Consider the following 18,280-nt stretch of genomic DNA (forward strand, 5'->3'; position numbering starts at 1 on the left):
CATGAGCCCAACAATTACTTTCCCTTTTAGTTTCTTCTTGCCAGGTATTTGGTCAGAGCAGTGAGAAAGTGGCTAATGCGGACAGTTGTTACTGAGAGTTCACTACTGTGACTTCCTGACTGCATGGTGCATAGGCCTTCTGAGCTCGTTTACAGAAGAAATGGAGAAGAGATTAGAGCTGGAAACAGAATAATGAGTAATTCTTACAAGAGTTCATAAGACAATACTGTACACAGAAAGCATAGTGAGTCAGAAAGTATTCTATTTATATGGTTTATACAGAGGAATAAATAAGAACTACCTGAACCTAGGTTAAAGGTCATTTCTAGTATATTATGCCAACTAACCTGCCTTTATTTTGTTCATCCCCTAAAACTCTGAGTGAGGCTGAATTCAAAAGTCATGAAATACATTGTTTGGTGAAGGAGATGTCATTATTCTATTTAGACTGTGACATGATTATTGCTGCCTGCATTTAGTGAGGTTTAGAGTTCAAAGCAGAATGCTATGAAAAATATTTGGATTGGCAAACATGCAAAAATTTGTGGTTGGCGACAAGGTGGTTGTGAGCAAAGCCTCTTTAGTTCTTAGATTAGCACTATTGAAAATAAGCTGTGAGTTTCATAGTGACAACAGGAGAGGAATCAGAATCCCATATATTAAAAGCTCCAGGGCATAGCAGTGCAAATTCATTTAAAAGGAAGGCGTCTGAAAATATAGAGACTTTAGGTTACATGATGGAAAGAAAGGCAAGTCAGGGAAGTATTTCTTTAGGTCCAGCCATCAACTTCGGGGCTGCTGCATCTGTGGTGCAGGGGAGCTGGCTGCATTTTAAATTGGCCGCCAAACTTGGCATTGCTCACATGCACAACATAAGAGCTAATCTGCTGACACCTTGGTCTTGTGCTCCAAGCCTTCAGATCTCTGAGTGGTAAGCTTCTGTTGTTTCCAAAATTTCCAGTGTCAGGTAGTTTGTTACAAAAGTTCAGACAGATCAGACACTGATGGTGAGTTTAAAGGGAATGTCTTATTTCTCAGGTTCTCTGTCTTTACAGAATCCTATGGCTATGGCTGTGGGTAGGAAATGCAATTGCTACATAATTAGTTCAGGAATTATTGAGAACTGACTAGTATGAGATAAAAGAAGAAATGGCCTCCAGGTCAGGAAATCCATTTCATATCGGAAGGCAGCTATTCAAGTAAAATTAAATCAAGAGGTTGTCATTTTGAGGGCAAGGCAACTTCAAGCTGCTTCTGACTGTTTAAAACAAGCTGCAAGAGGAGGATGCATGTAAGGAGAGATCCCCAGCAGCATGGAGCTGATGATGGGGTGCTGGTCCTGACGGGGTGCTGGCACTGATGATGGGATACTAGTTCTGACTGGGTGCTGGTCCTGACGGGGTGCTGGTCCTGATGGGGTGCTGGTCCTGACGGGGTGCTGGTCCTGACAGGTTGCTGCTCTGACAGGGTGCTTACACTAATACAGCCCTGGAGCTGACAGGGTGCTGGTGAGAGGAGGGTGCTGGCAATGACAGGGTGCTAGACCTTTATGGAGAAACAAGTGGTGGGCAGAATCATTCATTGCATCTGTCTTACTTCAAAACAGTCCAATCTCCATCCACCTCTGCTTCTTTCCTTCCTCTACCTCCTTTCCATCCTTCTTTCTTTGACATATAGTCAGGATTTTTCTGAATACCTGGAATTACACACAAAATGAGTCAAATGTTGTCCTAGGCTTTTGAAAGCTGTTGATTTAGCAGGGACTCAAAAGTAGAGAGGTAATTAAATTGTAAACAAATGTCTTAAGTGCTATTGTAAAGGTTTGCACAGCATACTGTTGTGCACATATGGAAACGTGTGTGTATGTGTGTGTGCCAATTTGCTTGGATGTGGTACAAGTGGAATATCCATATTAGCTTGGAGAGGATCAGGGAAGCTTTCAGAAGAGGTGACCTGTATATGAGCTCCAAAGAAGTAGGGTAATGTGTCTGGATGCAGGTTTAATATGTATGAAACACAGGAAAAAACTGTCAAAATATTTAGGCAAAACCTGCCTGTAGTGCAAGAAAAACACCGTGGAATGTGCTGAGATATGGCAAGGGACGGATTTGCAAGGGCCACCAGGACCAGTTCATGAAAAGTCTGTGGATGGGGCCAGGAGTCCTGAGGAGGAAGTGTAGATTTTGAAGAATGTTATTAAAAAGGAATGCCACAGTTAGCTTTGCATTTAAAGACACTATTTTTTTTCTGTATTGGAAGATTTTGATTTTAATTAAAACTTGCAAGTCCATAGGCCTGACTTCAGTTCATAGGCCATGACAATACTTGTGGTTTAAGGTAAAGGATAGGGTCCCTGCCACAGTCAGAATCCAGAATAAACCATTTCTGTAATAGGTAAGTTCAGTACTAATAGACACTTGTACGCGTGAGGAGCACAGATCTGTATGACTCTAAACATCTGCCTTTAAACCTCTCTGGCTCTAGGCTACACTATTTTAGATGGTGACAATGTCTTTTAAGCTTCACCACTATATACCCAACTTTTGGGCTAAGCACAATTTATTATAGGAATATTGAGAAGAGCACTATATACAAGGAGGGATCCAGAGGAAAACCTGCATCGCCATTAGTTGTAGGACACATGAACAATACCCTAGAGATACAATTCAGCATCACATGGCCCAAGTGAGTGTGCTACAGTTCACACTTCAGTGGCACAAATGAAATGATAGATAAAATGTGGCACCATGTTGAAAGCTAAAAATATATATTTTGCAAGACTGTACATAATGCATACTATATATGTATATATGTTTTTATTATTATTCTATGTAGGGTGTGTCATGGCTCAGATATGGAGGTGAGAAGACAGCTTTGTGGAAGAAGTTCTCTCCTTCAACCTTTACGTGGGTCCCAGAACTTGGGTGGCCTGGATAAGCCATCTTGCTGGCAATATATATATAAAATATAGAGAGCTATATATTCATATATGGTATAAGTACATGGAGGGAAGGATGAATACAGAACCTAGGATGTCCATGGGGTTGTAAAAGATAAAACGGAGCAACTATAAGGTTAGACTCAGTTGATCATCATGGTCCTAAAGTTTGTTTGTGGGCGTGGGTCTGGGTGCTTGTATAACTCAAAGGAACTGAGTAAATAACTAAGACATAAACATAAGACCACCAAGCATGGATGTAAGCCTGGCAGAAATTAAACTATTCTAAAGAAGCAACTTGTGTCCCCCAATCTGACTATCAGACTATTAAAAAATGGATCCCAACAATGGGAATTCCTCCAAAACTCTCCTACTGGGAGAAGAGGACTGAAAGCCTGCTTCCATTCAGAGGGAAATCTTGTTTCCTGGGGCAGAGAATATGACTCATCTTATCCAATGCTGCAAAGAGTGGTCAAAACAGAAGGAAGAGAATAAGAAAGAAAAAAAAAAACAGATCATCATAGAGGGGCTAGGAGAAAATAGGTTAGAAAACCTGGAGGACACAGGGTTGGAGGCCATTGGAACAGAGCAGGGCCAGTACTGAGAGCTCAGAGACAGATCAGTTACCACGTCAGTGGATAGCGTAGGGTTATTTGTTGTTGGTGTCTGTAATTCCTGCATGGAAGGTTCTTGGAGAGAAAGGAGTCAGATTTTCACCCTGTGCTTTTAGAGAAGCCTCTACTGGAATAACAGCATTAGGAGCTGATGTCAGAATCTAGTGTCAGCTTCCCTCTATCAATGGTGACAAAAAGAGCAGGGCCAGCCCTTCTCCAATGAGAAGAAAGCTGCTCTCTGCCCTGTGCTAGCAACTGAGTCAGATTCCCATGTCATACTCACAGTTTGATGATGTCTGGTCCAAACATCTGAACCAAGAAATAGCAGGTGGTTTTCAAGAAGAGTTTTTCTAAGAAAAAAAGGTGAATAGAATATTCTTAATTATCATAGTTTAAAACATGTGTTAGTGTTTATAAATAATATTAAGACTGAGTGAGTAACAATTAATTTAAGTACTAGTTTCAAGGTTGGTAATTTCAAAGTTACTGTGGCTTTAAAATTTCATATCTAGGAGTTGGAGCAATGGCTCAGAGGTTAAGGGCACTGGTTACACTTCCAGAGGACTTGGGTTCAGTTCCCAGAATCCACATTGTGACTAGCAACCGTGTGTAGGGCCAAATCCAGGGGATCGGATGCCCACTTCTGGACTCCTCAAACATCAGGTACAGAGTGGTCCACAGACACGCACATAGGCAAAATACTCAAACCCATAAAAAATAATCTTTCCTATTAAAGATTCTGCAGATGATTGAAGAGCATTGGTTTGCTATAAAATTATAGATTTCATATTCTTTTCTTACATCAAGACATATCAGAATGGTAAAGAGTCCAAGAATAAGAATGTAAAAACATAGATTTCAGAAATAAGAATGTAGAAATAAATATAAAGTTGTATGCCTAGAAGAATGAGAACAGACTGTTGGTAGCTTTCTCAGCAGCTTAAAGATTAACTACAAATATGGGTTTCTCCGCTTTACAATCCATAGCTCTATTTACAAGGCTGAAGCATCTCTCTGCAAACTGAGAGCCTAACGCCCCAGCCATCCTTGATTAACACAGATATGAGCTGAGTCAACTTTTAGAAGACAGATATATGACCTCTAGGTTAGGCATTATCCCTGCTATGTGAAACTGGCAGCATCAAAGGGGAGAGCAGTAAACACCACCTGGAAGTACTAAGGAAGACAATAGATTAAGTACAAACAGTAGTTTAACTGAAAAACTCTCTTAATAAAGATTGTAAAGCATGGCAATCTGTATCTGAGTTTTACCTCGAGATTGTAAAAAACTCTTTGTGTAGACCCAATGCTTGATGCCCCTACTATAAAAAGGTGGCTTCAGAAACCGACCTTCACCATAGCCTTACAAAATCCATCTCTGGCTGTGGTCTCAGTTAGCTGATAAGCTTTTTGTGCCCCATGGAGAATTTTTTTTTTCCTGGAATCTGGTTTCTGGAATAAAGTTTGCTTTGGTTTATTTGACTTTGATGGTCTGTCCCCATCTTTGCATAACCCCCGTGGACCCAACAAATGGTTAGATGAAATGGGATCTCTTTTCTTGACTGACAAGCTTATCGAGAAAGAAATTAGGGAAACTCCCTTTTACAATAGCCTCAGAAAATAAGAAGTCTTGAGATAGCTCTAGCCGAGCAAGTACATAATTTGCATAATAAAAACTTTAAGACCCAGAAGAAATGAATTGAAGAATACACTAGAAGATGGAAATACCTCTTTTCCTTGGTAGGATCGGTAGGAATAATATTGTGAAAATGGCCAGTCTATCAAAAACAATCTACAGATTCAATTCAATTCTCATAAAAATTTCCAGCACAATTCTTCAAAGAGATTGAAGGAAAAAAAACTTCACTTTCATATGAAAATACAAAAAAACAAAGGATAGCTAAAACAGCCTTGAATAACAAAAGAACTGCTGGAGGTGTCACTCTCTCAATTCCAATTGTAGAGCTATGGTAATTTTTTTTAAAAAAAATGCCTGGTATTAGCATAAAAACAGACACATTGATCAATGGAATTGAATTAAAGACCAACATGTAATTCCACACACTCATACACACCTGATTTTTAATAAGCAAAAACATCACATAGGAGAAAAGATGGCATCATCAGCAAACGATGATGATAAAACAGGAGCTGCATGTGGAAAAATGGAAATCTTACATGTATCGCCTTACACAAAAATCACCCAGATGGATCAAGGACCTCAACATAAAAACCTGCTAGAAGAGAAAGTAGGAAATAGGCTTGGGCTCGTTGGTCCAGCAAAGGACTTTCTTAACAGGACATTGATACCACAGACATTAAATCCAACAATTAAAAGGTAGAACCTTGTGAAGCTAAAAGCTTTGTGTGCACCAAATGACAACATCATTAGAGCAAAGTGTCAACTCATAGAATGGGGAAAATCTTTGCTAATTACTCATCTGATAGAGGATTAATATCTAGAAAATATAAAGAACTCAAACTCTGCACATCAAGAAAATAAATAACTTAGTTTATAAATGGGGTATAGAACTAAACAGGGTTCTCAAAAATTTAAACACAAATGACTGTAAAACAAAAAAAAATCTTCAATATCTTTAGCCATGAGGAAAAGGCAAATTTAACCCACTTTGAGATCTCTTCTTGTTCTAGTCAGAATGGCTAAGATCAACAAAACAAATGACAGCTCGTGATGGTTAGGATGACGGGAAAGAAGAACACTTGTTCATTGCTGGTAGGAGTGCGAGCTGGCAAAACCACTATGGAAATCAGTGTGGAGGTTATTTAAAAACCTGAAAATTGATATACCGTAAGCCCAGCTATACCAAAGTGTATACCAAGAGGGGCAATATTCCAAAAAGACTTTGCATCTTGATACAGAAATAGCTGTTCACCCATATTCAGTGTTGCTCTATTCATAATAGCCAGAAATTGGAAGCAGTCTAGCTGTCCATCAACTGGTGAACGGATGCTGAAAATGTGATACATTTACACAATAGTATATTATTCAGCTACTAAGAAAAATTAGATTATTAAATTTTGAGATAAGGGATGGAACTAGAAACACTTATCTTGAGTGATGCAACTTAAACCCCCCAAAAGATAAATATTGGATATTGTATTTTATATGTGGATGTCAGCTTTTAAACTTTGGATGTGTGTATTTCAGTTTGAATAATCACAGAGGTTAGGTAGCTAGCAAGGGACCAAAAGGAAGGAGGGGATATTCCAAGGGAAGGGTAATAGAGTATAGTGCTATAAATAGGTGAAGGGGGAACTAGATTAGGAGGATTAAACAGCAAGGGGAATGGAGGACAGGACAAAAGAGGAAATATGGAGAGGGACCAACATTAAACCTTTTCTGAAAAGCCACACGGGAATCTACGACTGCAGAAACTTCCTAAATTATTTCCATATTTGAAAGGAAGGTAAAGGGAGTCACTGTATAGCAGGACAGATGGAGCCCCAACTAAACATCTTATGCCACCAAGTAAAATTTCCAGTGACATTTACATTTTGTTGAGTTGTTGGCCAAAGGGGTCCCATAGATTCTCCTCCAAACACCACAGGCTATTTCCAAGGTTATTGGTTATGCTCCATAACCTGATGGTAAGACTCGATCGGTGAAACAGCAATTCACCTATGCCACCAAACATGGAGAAGTTGAGCTGGCCCCCAATGAAAAGCTTAACTCTTACTTTGGTGTAGGAAAAGAGAGAAGGGGGTAATCAATTTATCTCAGCGAAGAAACCTGTGGCCTACAACAGTGACCTGCCTGCAGGACACACTGATGCAATGTGACACAAATGACACAAATTTTGAGGGACTAGTCAGCCACCTTTTAAAAAACTGGATTTAAAGCCCATTCCATGATATAAAACCACTACATGGTAGATGAAGTCAACATTACATAGAACACAGGCATGGGGGAAGCCAGTGTTACTATTGTGCTAAATACATGTAGAAATAAAAAGACACCTAGGGACTTATCGCTATACACATTGAGTAGAGCACGGTTTGAGGAGGCTACTCATTTATTTCCTGACTGCCCAGACCCAAAATACACAGAAACTGTATTAATTGTAATACTGCTTGGCCAATATCTTAAGCTTATTTCTAACTAATTTTTACATCTTAAATTAACCCATTTTTATTATTCCGTATTTTACCATGAGGCTTGTGGCGTACCTGCACAGGCGCGCAGGGGTGTCTTTGTCCTCTGGCGGCTACATGGCATCTCTTTGACTCCTCCTACTCTCTCTCTATATCTCTATATTTCGGTCTGGCTTTGTTCTGCCCTGCTGTAAGCCAAGGCAGCTTTATTAATTAACCAATAAAAGCGACACATATACAGACGCACCTCCCACATCAGAGCACCACGCAATACTCATGAATGAAACTTCTTGCAATAGATGGGCATTAACTCAGAGACCCACAACTTGACAACAGGCAGAGGGTGAGAGAACTGGAACACTCAGCCCTGAATGAGATGGTTTTCTCAAACCCCTCCCCTCATCTATGAGGTGGCAGAAAGACTGTAGGAGCCAGAGGTGGTGGGTGACTCTGAGGAAACTGTCTTCCAGGGACAACAGGACTGATATACATAGGAACGTGCAGAGACTGTGAAAGCACCCAGGCCTGCACAGATTCAAGACAGACCAAATCACAGCAAGAGAAGGGGAAGTAGAAACAAAGTCTCAACCTTAACCGAAAAGCTATTTGCAATTGATACCTGCTGGGGAAAAGAATATCAATTTCCTCCAGAGGAGTGTCGCTGGGCAGTTTAACTACTGGAAAGTTTAACCAGAAATAGTTTCTCAATACAAAACAGACATTACATTGTGTATGTGTGTGTGTGTGTGTGTGGTGTGTTTGTGTGTGTACCTATGAGTGTGTATGTGCACATTTTGTTTTGTCATTTTTAAAAAAATCATATTGATTTTCTTTTTATAAGTTTGTCTTAATTTTGTTTTTTGAACTGTTTTGTAGTTTTAACTATTTTGTTTTGTTTTGAGAAAGAACATGTAATTGCATGGGTAGTAAAGCATCAAGAATCTGTGAGGAGTTGGAGAAGAAGAAATAAGAAGATCAAAATGTACTGTATGAAAAAACTAAAGAAAAATTTTAAAAGATATCTTTAGGAGTTAAAAAAAAATCATGGCTTGTATTCCTTTTCTTACTCATTTAAGGGAAGAGTTCAACTCCTTTTTTTTTCTTCTGGTTTTTCAAGACAGGGTTTTTTTTTTTTTTTTTTTTTGATTTTCGAGACAGGGTTTCTCTATAGCTTTTGGTTCCTGTCCTGGAACTAGCTCTGTAGATCAGGCAGGCCTCAAACTCACAGAGATCCTCCTGCCTCTGCCTCCCGAGTGCTAGGATTAAAGGCGTGTGCCACCACCGCCTGGCCAAGACAGGGTTTCTCAGTCTGTCTTGGAACTAGCTCTTGTAGACCAGGTTGGTCTTGAACCCTCTCATAAAGGTGATGCTGAATAGAATGAATGTCTAAGAACACAGACAATGCATACACATGCCTATTAAGAAAATATTAAAATCTCTGTGCTGGCTGTTTTTTTTTAAACAACTTGACACATTAGAATCATTTTACAGGAGGGACCCACAACTGAGAAAATGCCTCCATCATATTTGCCTTTTATGGACCTCTGTAGCACATTATCTCAATTAATGTTCGATGTATGTGTCAGTTTGGGTTTTACTGCTATGAAGAGACACCATGACCATGTCAACTCTTATAAAGCAAACCATTTAATTGGGGCTGGCTTACAGTTTCAGAGGATCAGTCTATTATCATGGTGGCATGTAGGCAGATGTGTGGTACTGGAGAAGTAGCTGAGAATTCCATATCTGGATCAGCAGGCAGAAGGAAGTGAATGTCACACTAGATTTGACTGTGCATTTGAGACCTCAAAGTCTGCTCCCTACCTCCTCCAAGAAAGCCGCACCTGCTCCAACAAGGCTGTGCCTCCTAATCATGTCATTCCCTATTAGCCCGTGGGGGTATTTTTATGCAAACCATCACAGCGTGTTAGAGTACAGATTATTGTGTGTGGTACCACCCCTGAGCAGGTGTTCTTGTGGTATATAAGAAAGCAGACTGAGGAAACCATGGGAAGCAAGGCAATGTTACTCCATGGCTTCTGCTGCAGTTCCTGACTTCAGGTTCCTAAAGTGAGTTGCTACCATGACTTCCTTTGTTGATTAGCTGTGATATGAAACAATAAATCAAATCAATCCTTTCTTCCTGCATTGTTTTGCACATATTGGTTAATTGCAGCAATAGAAACTCCTCCTGACTTCTGGAAATACAGAGAAGTTTGGTGGATGGGTCCATCTCACCATGTAACATGTTAACTCCATTTCTCTGCCTTGTGGCTCTACCGTGGAACCCTAGTAGCTAAACTTAGATCTATAGACAGGGTGGCTGCCCTTGGAAGAAATGGAACCCTGGCAGAAAATTTTATCTTGCCAAACTGGATCTACAACTTCAATAATCCTAGTTCATTTCCAAAATAATCCTAATTCATCTGCAGAAATTTATCAACTGATTCTAACCACCATATGAACCAGAGTAGGTTTTTTTAAAAAAAATCTTTAAAAGAAAAACAAAGAAGACTCAGACTTCCCAATTTGAAACCTACAAAACTACAGTAGCAAAAATAATGTTGTATTAGAATGGGAGCCATGTGGGCAAATGGAATAGAATTAAAGACTGGAAACCCTGAACACAATTATGGTCAAGGCATTAGTGTGCCAAGACAATTTCAGTGAGGAAATTTGACAAATGACACTGCAGGACCCAGGGCAGTGAGGCTACACATGAGACCCAGGCAGCACCAGGTTCCAGGAAAAGTCCTAAGCTGGCACCACCCTGGAACAGACCATCCAAAGGAGATTCCTAACGTGCCAACCATGGTAGTTAGGATCACCTGCCAGCACACACCCATTGCTTTTCACCAGGACACCCCTAGACAAATGTCAGCCAGTCGGGAGTCCTGAACCTTAAAAATCCCTTACACCTACCTTTGCTACTGTAAAAACCCAACTCCAGCTGAGCTTGGGGCTCACAGACCATTCCAATATATTGGACACACAGAGAGTCTGAGTTTGCATACTTGTGTAAGTGTAATGATTTCTGCCACATAAGGCTGATACTTCTGGGTTCTGCAGCCATGAACGTGCAGAGGTGCCTGAATGTTAAAAGGCCCTGCATGATCCATGTGTGCTCATGCGTGGTTACATCCACAATGACTCAGCTAAACCCTTGTGCGCAGGCGTGAGCCCATCATTTGCGTCATCTGCTTATGACATAGTCATACCAAACCCCTGTGCACATGTGCTAGGCAGCTTTTAAAAAGCTGGATTCTCTCTCTCTCTCTCTCTCTCTCTCTCTCTCTCTCTCTCTCTCTCTCTCTCTCTCTCTCTCTCTCTGCACACCGATTCCCCAGGCCTGTAACACCCCCTCTAATAAACTCCTAGGTGGGTTTGTAGCTGTTCCATGTTTCCTTCTCTCTCATGCCAGGTAATTTTAGTAAGAATAAAGGTTCTTTGCTTTCACATACAGGACTTGGATCTCCTAGTTGGTTTTGAGGGGACTCTGTGATCTGGGCATAACAATATTTCAAAAACTGACAGCTTGTAGGTGGATAATCATGGGCTCTTTTGGGTTGAAGGAGTCTACAATTTTCTGTTTTAGAAAACATAAGTTCATGAAGATGCAAGGAGTTTATAATTAATTTTCCCCACTCTGAGACTGCCTTATCTTGGAGTCATGGTGGCTGTTTTGGCGAAATTTTAAATCAGATAAAATTGTTCGTTTTGGGGAAATTTTAAATCAGATAAAATTATTCATTCTCTAGGTACATTGTAAGAGAATCAGAAACTCCCAGGAACTGTGAGAATGATCCCCCTAAAGCAGTCCTCAGAGAATTCACTCCCTGGACAATGATCAGCTAATATAATTAGTACCAGTTCTTTGATTTATTGCTTCTTACAGTGGAAACTCTTTGTCAGCACAACCTCTCTCAATTCTTATCTATCTGTTCTGCCAACTAAATGTCTTTTCCTTGCCTTCAGAGGCTTTGCCCTCCCCCGACGTGTGCATCCCGACTTCCCGGATGCAAGAGTTACAAGTGTCCATTTTCAAACCTATTTCTTTCTCTGTACATGAAAGAAGGAAAGAGTCTGTCCTTGAAAACTTCTTCAATGACCCAGGGTCTGTGTGACAAGCCTCTCTTCCTATCCAGGTTCTTTAATGTCTTGGCAGGGTTTAGAGCTGACATCCCTCAGATTACCAGCTAACAGCAGTTTAGGGCAGTAACAGAAAGGCTGATCAAGAAAAGGGAAAGGATCCTTGACTCCGTTCTCTTGCTGATGTGAGTGAAATGGTCAGAAGGCTTTAAAATTTCTCAGATGGATCCCAAAGTTGATTGATAGTAATGTTTGTCTGGGAAACAAAAAAGAAAGTTGAAGTTCTCTTGTCCTCGTTGACTCTAATGTCATGACAAGTATTAGTTACAGGAGTTTGGTAACACTCAAGGATCTGCGTTTAACTGTTATCAGAGATCCATACACTTGAAAACTAATAAATGGACACACTGTTGCACTGTCTTTGGAGGCTAATTTTGTTTAATGAACAATTTAAGAATAATCAAGAACGGGTAGGTGAGCTGAATATAAATGGAATGGAAGTTTCTGGATGATTATTTAATATGTAATTTGATAATAAAGATAAATAGTGTAATGATCTGTCCTGTTTCTTTAAGAGAAAAGCCATGCCCACTTCCTCCCCCTTCCACCAAGGCAAGCTGATCTTCAGCTTCCAGTCTGAGTCCCTCCTTTTTCTGTCTCTCTCCCAGAGAGGTCTCTCTCTCTCTGCTCTTCCCCCTTCTCCCCTTCCCTTCCACAACCCACCAAATAAATATCCAATTTCACTCTGCATGGCGTCCCTATCCATCTTGGTCTCTCACCCACCATACACCTTCCTTCCTAGGACCTGGCTGCCTTTGTGGACCACAATGGCCTCAGGACCCACTGCCCACTGCCACCACTCGGGGACCTGCAGCATGGCTTGCCGTGGCCTCGTGGCCCTCTGCCCATTGCTGCCATTCAGAGACCTACAGCGTTTCTGCTGCTGCACCCCTTGGGGGAACCTCAGCATTTCATTTAAACCATTACAAATAGTACAATTAAAAATACGGCAAGCATATGACTATGCGGTTTTCTAGTAGTACACAAATATGCAACAAATGCTTCAAGGGGAAAATATGCTTGTCTATATCCAAACCTAAGTGAGATACAGTCCCTCCTACTTAGTGCTAAATAAAAAGTGATGATAAGTGTTGAAAGTGAATAACAATTAAAAGTTTCAAACAGTAGCAGAATGTGAAATGGTGCAGCTTCTCTGGTAAATTGTCTCAAGGTTCCTCAAATTATTTAGCTTAGAGTTGAGACAATTTAACCAGGATCCAGAAATTCTACTCCTACATGGAAACCAGAGAGAACTGAGAATACATATTCAACCATCAATAAGCAGCTTTGTTTATTCCAGTCCCTCAAGTGTTCATTAACTAACAGGCTGATAAACACAATGCTGATGTCTATACAGTGGAATACTATTCAGATATAAAAAGAAATGAAGCTCTGTTGCAAGTGATATGAACTTAGTAAGTAAGACACGCTCAAAGTTATGCAAAAAAACCCACTGTGCCACTGTCAAAATATCAAAAGGATATTGACCACAAAAGACTGAACATTGTATTATTCAGTTTATATAAAATATCTATAACAGAGAAATGTAAAAGACAGGAAGTAGATGAATGGGTTTTAAGGATCGGGAGGATGGGTATTGGAGCATGATAGCTAAGGGACATGTAGTTTATGGTTGTAGTAGTTTGAACAAGAATGGCTCCCATATTTGATGCTAAATCACCAGGAAGTCAGCTGTCTGATAAGGATTACAAGGATTAGCAGGTGTGGCCTTGTTGAAGTAGGCATGGCTTTGTTGCAGAAAATGTGTCACTGGGGGTGGACTTTGAGGTTTCAAATGCTCATTACAAGCCCTGTCTGTATGTCTGTCAGTCTGTCTGCCTGCCTGCCTCTCCATTCCCCCCCCCCCCGCCCTTCTGCTTCCTGACTGTAGATCAGGATGCAGAGCTCACAGCTACTGCTCTGGTGCCATCCCTGTATGCTGGACTAACCTTCTGAAACTGTAAGCTAGCACCCCATTAAAGACTGCTTTTAATAAGCATTGCCTTGGCCATGATGTCTCTTCTTAGCAATTGAACAATAACTAAAACACTGGTGTAATGAAAACACTCGAAACAATGGTGATAGATGACATCTCTGAACATATGGAAAGCCACTGTGGTTCCATTATTAACCAGTGACTTGTGATACATGTGAATTTTAAACCAATAAAATGGTCAAACTCTGCTGTTCCCCCCTGTCCATGGTCCTCCTATTGAGGGTTACTATTGCGGAGAGGGTTAAAATACTCAGAAGTCACCTAACTCAAGAGACTTGGATTCCAGCATCAGCTCACTGAACTCAGACCTCAGGGAAGTGCCTTATCTTCCACAGGCTTTGTCTTCTTTATCTGAAAAGGTGGCCAAGCCAGTCATTGTGGGGCATACCTTTAATCCCAGGGTTCAGGAGGCAGACACAGGTGGGTCTCTGGATTTGAGGCTAGCCTCTTCTACTTCACGAATTCCAGAGCAGACAGGGCTACATAGAAAAACACTGCCTCAAAAAACAAAAGTAAAAGAATAAAAATAAATAAAAGAAACTGTGGTCATGTTGGTTGGTTGGTTTCACTGTAGCATTGCATGGTTAAAGGAGGTTTTAAAGAGAGGGTCATAATTAAGTGAGGTGGAAGGCGGTTTGGAAATGTTTAAAGTCATGCTAATGTTGAAGTAGCTTAGCCTGGAGCACAGCAATTTAAAAAGCAACATTACTGTGTTCTTTGATTAACTTGCATTACTGGCTGAGAGGCAGAGAAAACCCATCTTCCTTGGGTTTGATGAGAAGCACTGTGAGTATGTTTCTATGATTGTTTTGCTCCACTCAAAGTGAACCACTGCAGGGCTCTCATTCAGAGCATCCCCTTCTGAGGAATCTCTTTCTTCACCTGGATTCCTTGATGCTGACTCAGGAGGGTGGAGCCGTGGTGGATGTGAGAAAAGAAAGGATCCTCCCAGAGATAAAGTATATGCTCAGCATGGGAGAATATGGAGCAGAAATATGCAAAACCTCTGGTAAAGAGATAGATGTACCTGGAGGGCTACGATGAGATGGTACTTCAAGTGTCATTACAGCCAAAGTAGTGACCAGCCTAGGCCTAGAAGTTTTGATAGGAAACTGTGATTCTAATGCGTCCCTATAAGTTCTGTGACAGGAAGTTACTCCTCATACCATAATGTTGGAATCTAGAGACTTGCTCCTAGAGATGGATAAATGTCACGTTATGGGATGACACAGCAGGAAGTATGACATTTGACTCCTGCACTTGGACTTTGGGCATCCAGGACGTCAAGATAAGTACATTTCTATTCATTATAGTCTGTACTGTTTTGTTTTAGTACCACCAGATATGGAGGATGCTTTAGGTAAATGCTGTGAGGTAGGTGTGTGTGTGTGTGTGTGTATGTGTGTGTGTACACAGTGTGTTTTACTGGAACCCAAATTCAGGGCTCTGTGCATGCTAGGCAAGTTTTTCTATCACTGACCTACATTCCCAGCTCTGAAGAAGATCTGAAGCAGAACCTTTCCTATTAGATCATGCTTGTGATCTACAGGTGCAAGAATATCCCTGCAGATCTAGGGAGTGAAGACTGGAATAGAATATCTTGTCAATAAAAGAAAACACAGCCATTCCATAGCGCAAAGAAGAGTTTGCAAAGGATCCCTGGGCAGCCCTCAGGTATGCGGGCTAGCACATGTGTATTTGCAGTTGAAACCTCAGCTATTCCCATATGCAAGTCATGTAAGGTGGCTGTCAATTCCTTGCTTTCCAGACTCTTCTGAGCTGATGGGTGTCTTTACCTGCATTTACTTTGTAATCAGGAACACCAAGGGCGAGAGAGCCCAAGACCACAGCAGTAGTCAACAATTTAGCTAAAACTACAGAGATTTTACTCCATAGGCCAATGCTGTTCATAATGTTCATTTCAATCTGCTGAGGGCATTTTATTTGACACACTACCTACCTCAAGCAGAGCAGGTATTGTTAAACACTGTTAATGAGTACCTTGAAGCACAGACAACAGTTAACCACATTAACTAGCTCTGTGGCTTCATATTCCAGGATGCATACGCTGCTTTGCTCTTTTTAAGGCTAGATGCGTTCTTAACTATCATATTTAATGGAGATAGGATTTCTGAACGGGCGACCAGGGAAGTGACGTTCTGGTATGACACTCAGAACATGTGATTTTGTTGACTGCTAACCACAATGACTCCATATCATTTCCCCATTGATGATTCTGAGATTATTCTAAAGTGTTTACTAATGAGAACCATATGTGAAAGCTCAGGTGGAAGGGAAGGCCAGAAAGACATTGCCCTGTTTGAAACATCAGTTTGTTTGGGTATTGAAGGCTGAAATCTACCCAGACATCATTCTCTAGAGTGCAGCTCACAGGCTGTGTCTGCTAAGGCAAGGGATTTTGTGTTTGTTTAGCTTTAGGGGCAAAGAGAATACTTAGAAATCATTTTTAATAAATGTGTGTTTACATGCATAATTTCATCTTTGTCTATTCCTCCTGCTTCTGGATTATCACACAGAAGTCAGTATTAGATCCAAGGCAATACTATGGGCTGGGCATATTATGTTTTCTAGGAGAAGTCTTAGCTAGGAGATAGTCTTTTCGTTATTCCATACATTCTGCGCAGGTTTTTTACAGTCACTGAATCAGAATAGAATGTCACAACTGTCTTTAAGTCTGTCAAGAGGTGTGACGATTTGAGCTGAACAGCATGCTGGTTTCCATACCAAAGTCCCCAAATTTCCTGATAATATCAAAAAGACCCCCAACACCTTTTTCAATCACTGGAGTTGCCCCACTTGAGTAGGAAACACACCCTAGAAACCCTGTTGTCTGCTCTACTTCCCCTGTGCCAGACCAGGTTCCCAATCAGTAGGCGTTCCCTTTCTGTCCTTTGGGCAACATAACTTCCTTGGAAAAAGAAAATGAAAACTCAAGATGCAAATGGTCCATATGACACTGAGACAGTTGCATGGAAGGAGCAAGTGGCAGGGCAGGTTTAGTGACAACTGTGACCCCCTACAAAGTCCTCCTTTGGAAAATGGTAGTAATGTTTCCCTCTTTAGCCCAGAGATGTGAAACGTGTCACTATAACCAATGTGTGCAGAGAGATCCTCACTCAGCTCTCAGTGTTGGAGGCTAAGATGAGGTGGCTTCATTTGTTCATTTCTGTCTCCTTTCTGCAGAAGAGAACAGTAAAGGGGAGTCAGCACTTGCACGGGAGGCCAGAAGCAGAGTAGGAGGGGCTTTTGCAAAAACTTGCTTCTTTAAAAAGTGTTTAGATTGTTTCTCTCTCTCTCTCCGTCTCTTTTCTCTGTCTGTCTCTGTCTCTCTCTTTCGTGTGTGTGTGTGTGTGTGTGTGTGTGAGAGAGAGAGAGAGAGAGAGAGAGAGAGAGAGAGAGAGAGAGAGAGAGAATATGGGGGTGCATGACATGAGGGGGACACAGGTACCACAGTTCACATGTGAGGTCAGGATAACTCCATAATATTTATGTGGGTTCTGGGGGTTCAACCGGGTCATCAGGCTGTGCTGCAAGCACACCCAGTGCACAGTTTCCTTGGCTCCCACGAGAGTTTTTTTTTACTGTGTAGAGACAATGCCTAAGCATGTTGCACAGGACCTTCACCTTCCAAATAGTTGATACCTCAGGTATGTGCTAAAATGCCTGGCATATCTGTTCTTTTTTCTAACAACCTTTTCTGAGGTGCAAATTATCTCCATAATCTCAGCACTAGTCCCTTCTTACCAGGGTGATACCCACAGCTGTATCACCTATGTTAGACTATGACACAAAAAATGTACCACCACACTGGAGACAAAGCCTCCAGTACATGAATCTTTGGGGGGACATATTCAAACCATACCCAAACTGTAGAAGTGAGACTTTTTGACAGATTCTGAATGTCAACTAACAAGGAAGGGTATAAATCAAAGACATAAGATGTTTCCATGATAAAAAAAAAAAAACATTGAGGAATTGTCTTAATGGATATAGGTTTTTAAAACATAATACAGAATGAAAACAGGATGCTGTAAAGGAACGCATAACTATTGATGTAAAGTTAAAACCTTAGCAAGGGACAATACTAGAAAGGTAGCCAGGAAGCAGTGGTGCTTTGGAATCTCTTTGACACCTCCCACCAAGGCTAGCAAAGTCCAGGGAAAACAGTTAAAACAGCTTGAGGAACCCCATGAACATGGCACAGTGTTATGCAAAGACGGTTCGTCAGCATTTGTGCCAAAAGAGAGCCCAGAGGTGTCAGGGGCTGACTCCAAAGCTGAATGAGTCAGCCAGAAGATGGCAACTGAGCCCAGGAATTTTGCCCACAGCACTTAAAGTCAGAAGGATTCATGAAAATGAAATTTGAAATTTATGCCCTGGCAATGCTGAAGCATGCATGTGCAGCCTGTATATGGCGGTTCTGTTGAACTAGTCCAAACTGGGTTTCAT

At 41.1% G+C, this 18,280-nt stretch overlaps 1 protein-coding gene across 6 annotated transcripts in view; it reads right to left on the reverse strand.

Annotated features, from left to right (window-relative positions):
* The window catches only part of Aoah (acyloxyacyl hydrolase), a 186,850-nt gene that overhangs the window by 142,523 nt on the left and 26,047 nt on the right, over positions 1 to 18,280 (reverse strand). For all 6 annotated transcript variants that reach the window (XM_075970119.1, XM_075970118.1, XM_075970122.1 and 3 more), the window contains exon 3: positions 3,836 to 3,902. In XM_075970119.1, the coding sequence (XP_075826234.1) occupies positions 3,836 to 3,902 (67 nt within the window). The remainder of the gene's footprint in view (positions 1 to 3,835; positions 3,903 to 18,280) is intronic.

Source organism: Microtus pennsylvanicus, chromosome 4 (genome assembly GCF_037038515.1).
Source record: "Microtus pennsylvanicus isolate mMicPen1 chromosome 4, mMicPen1.hap1, whole genome shotgun sequence".
Lineage (NCBI taxonomy): Eukaryota > Metazoa > Chordata > Mammalia > Rodentia > Cricetidae > Microtus > Microtus pennsylvanicus.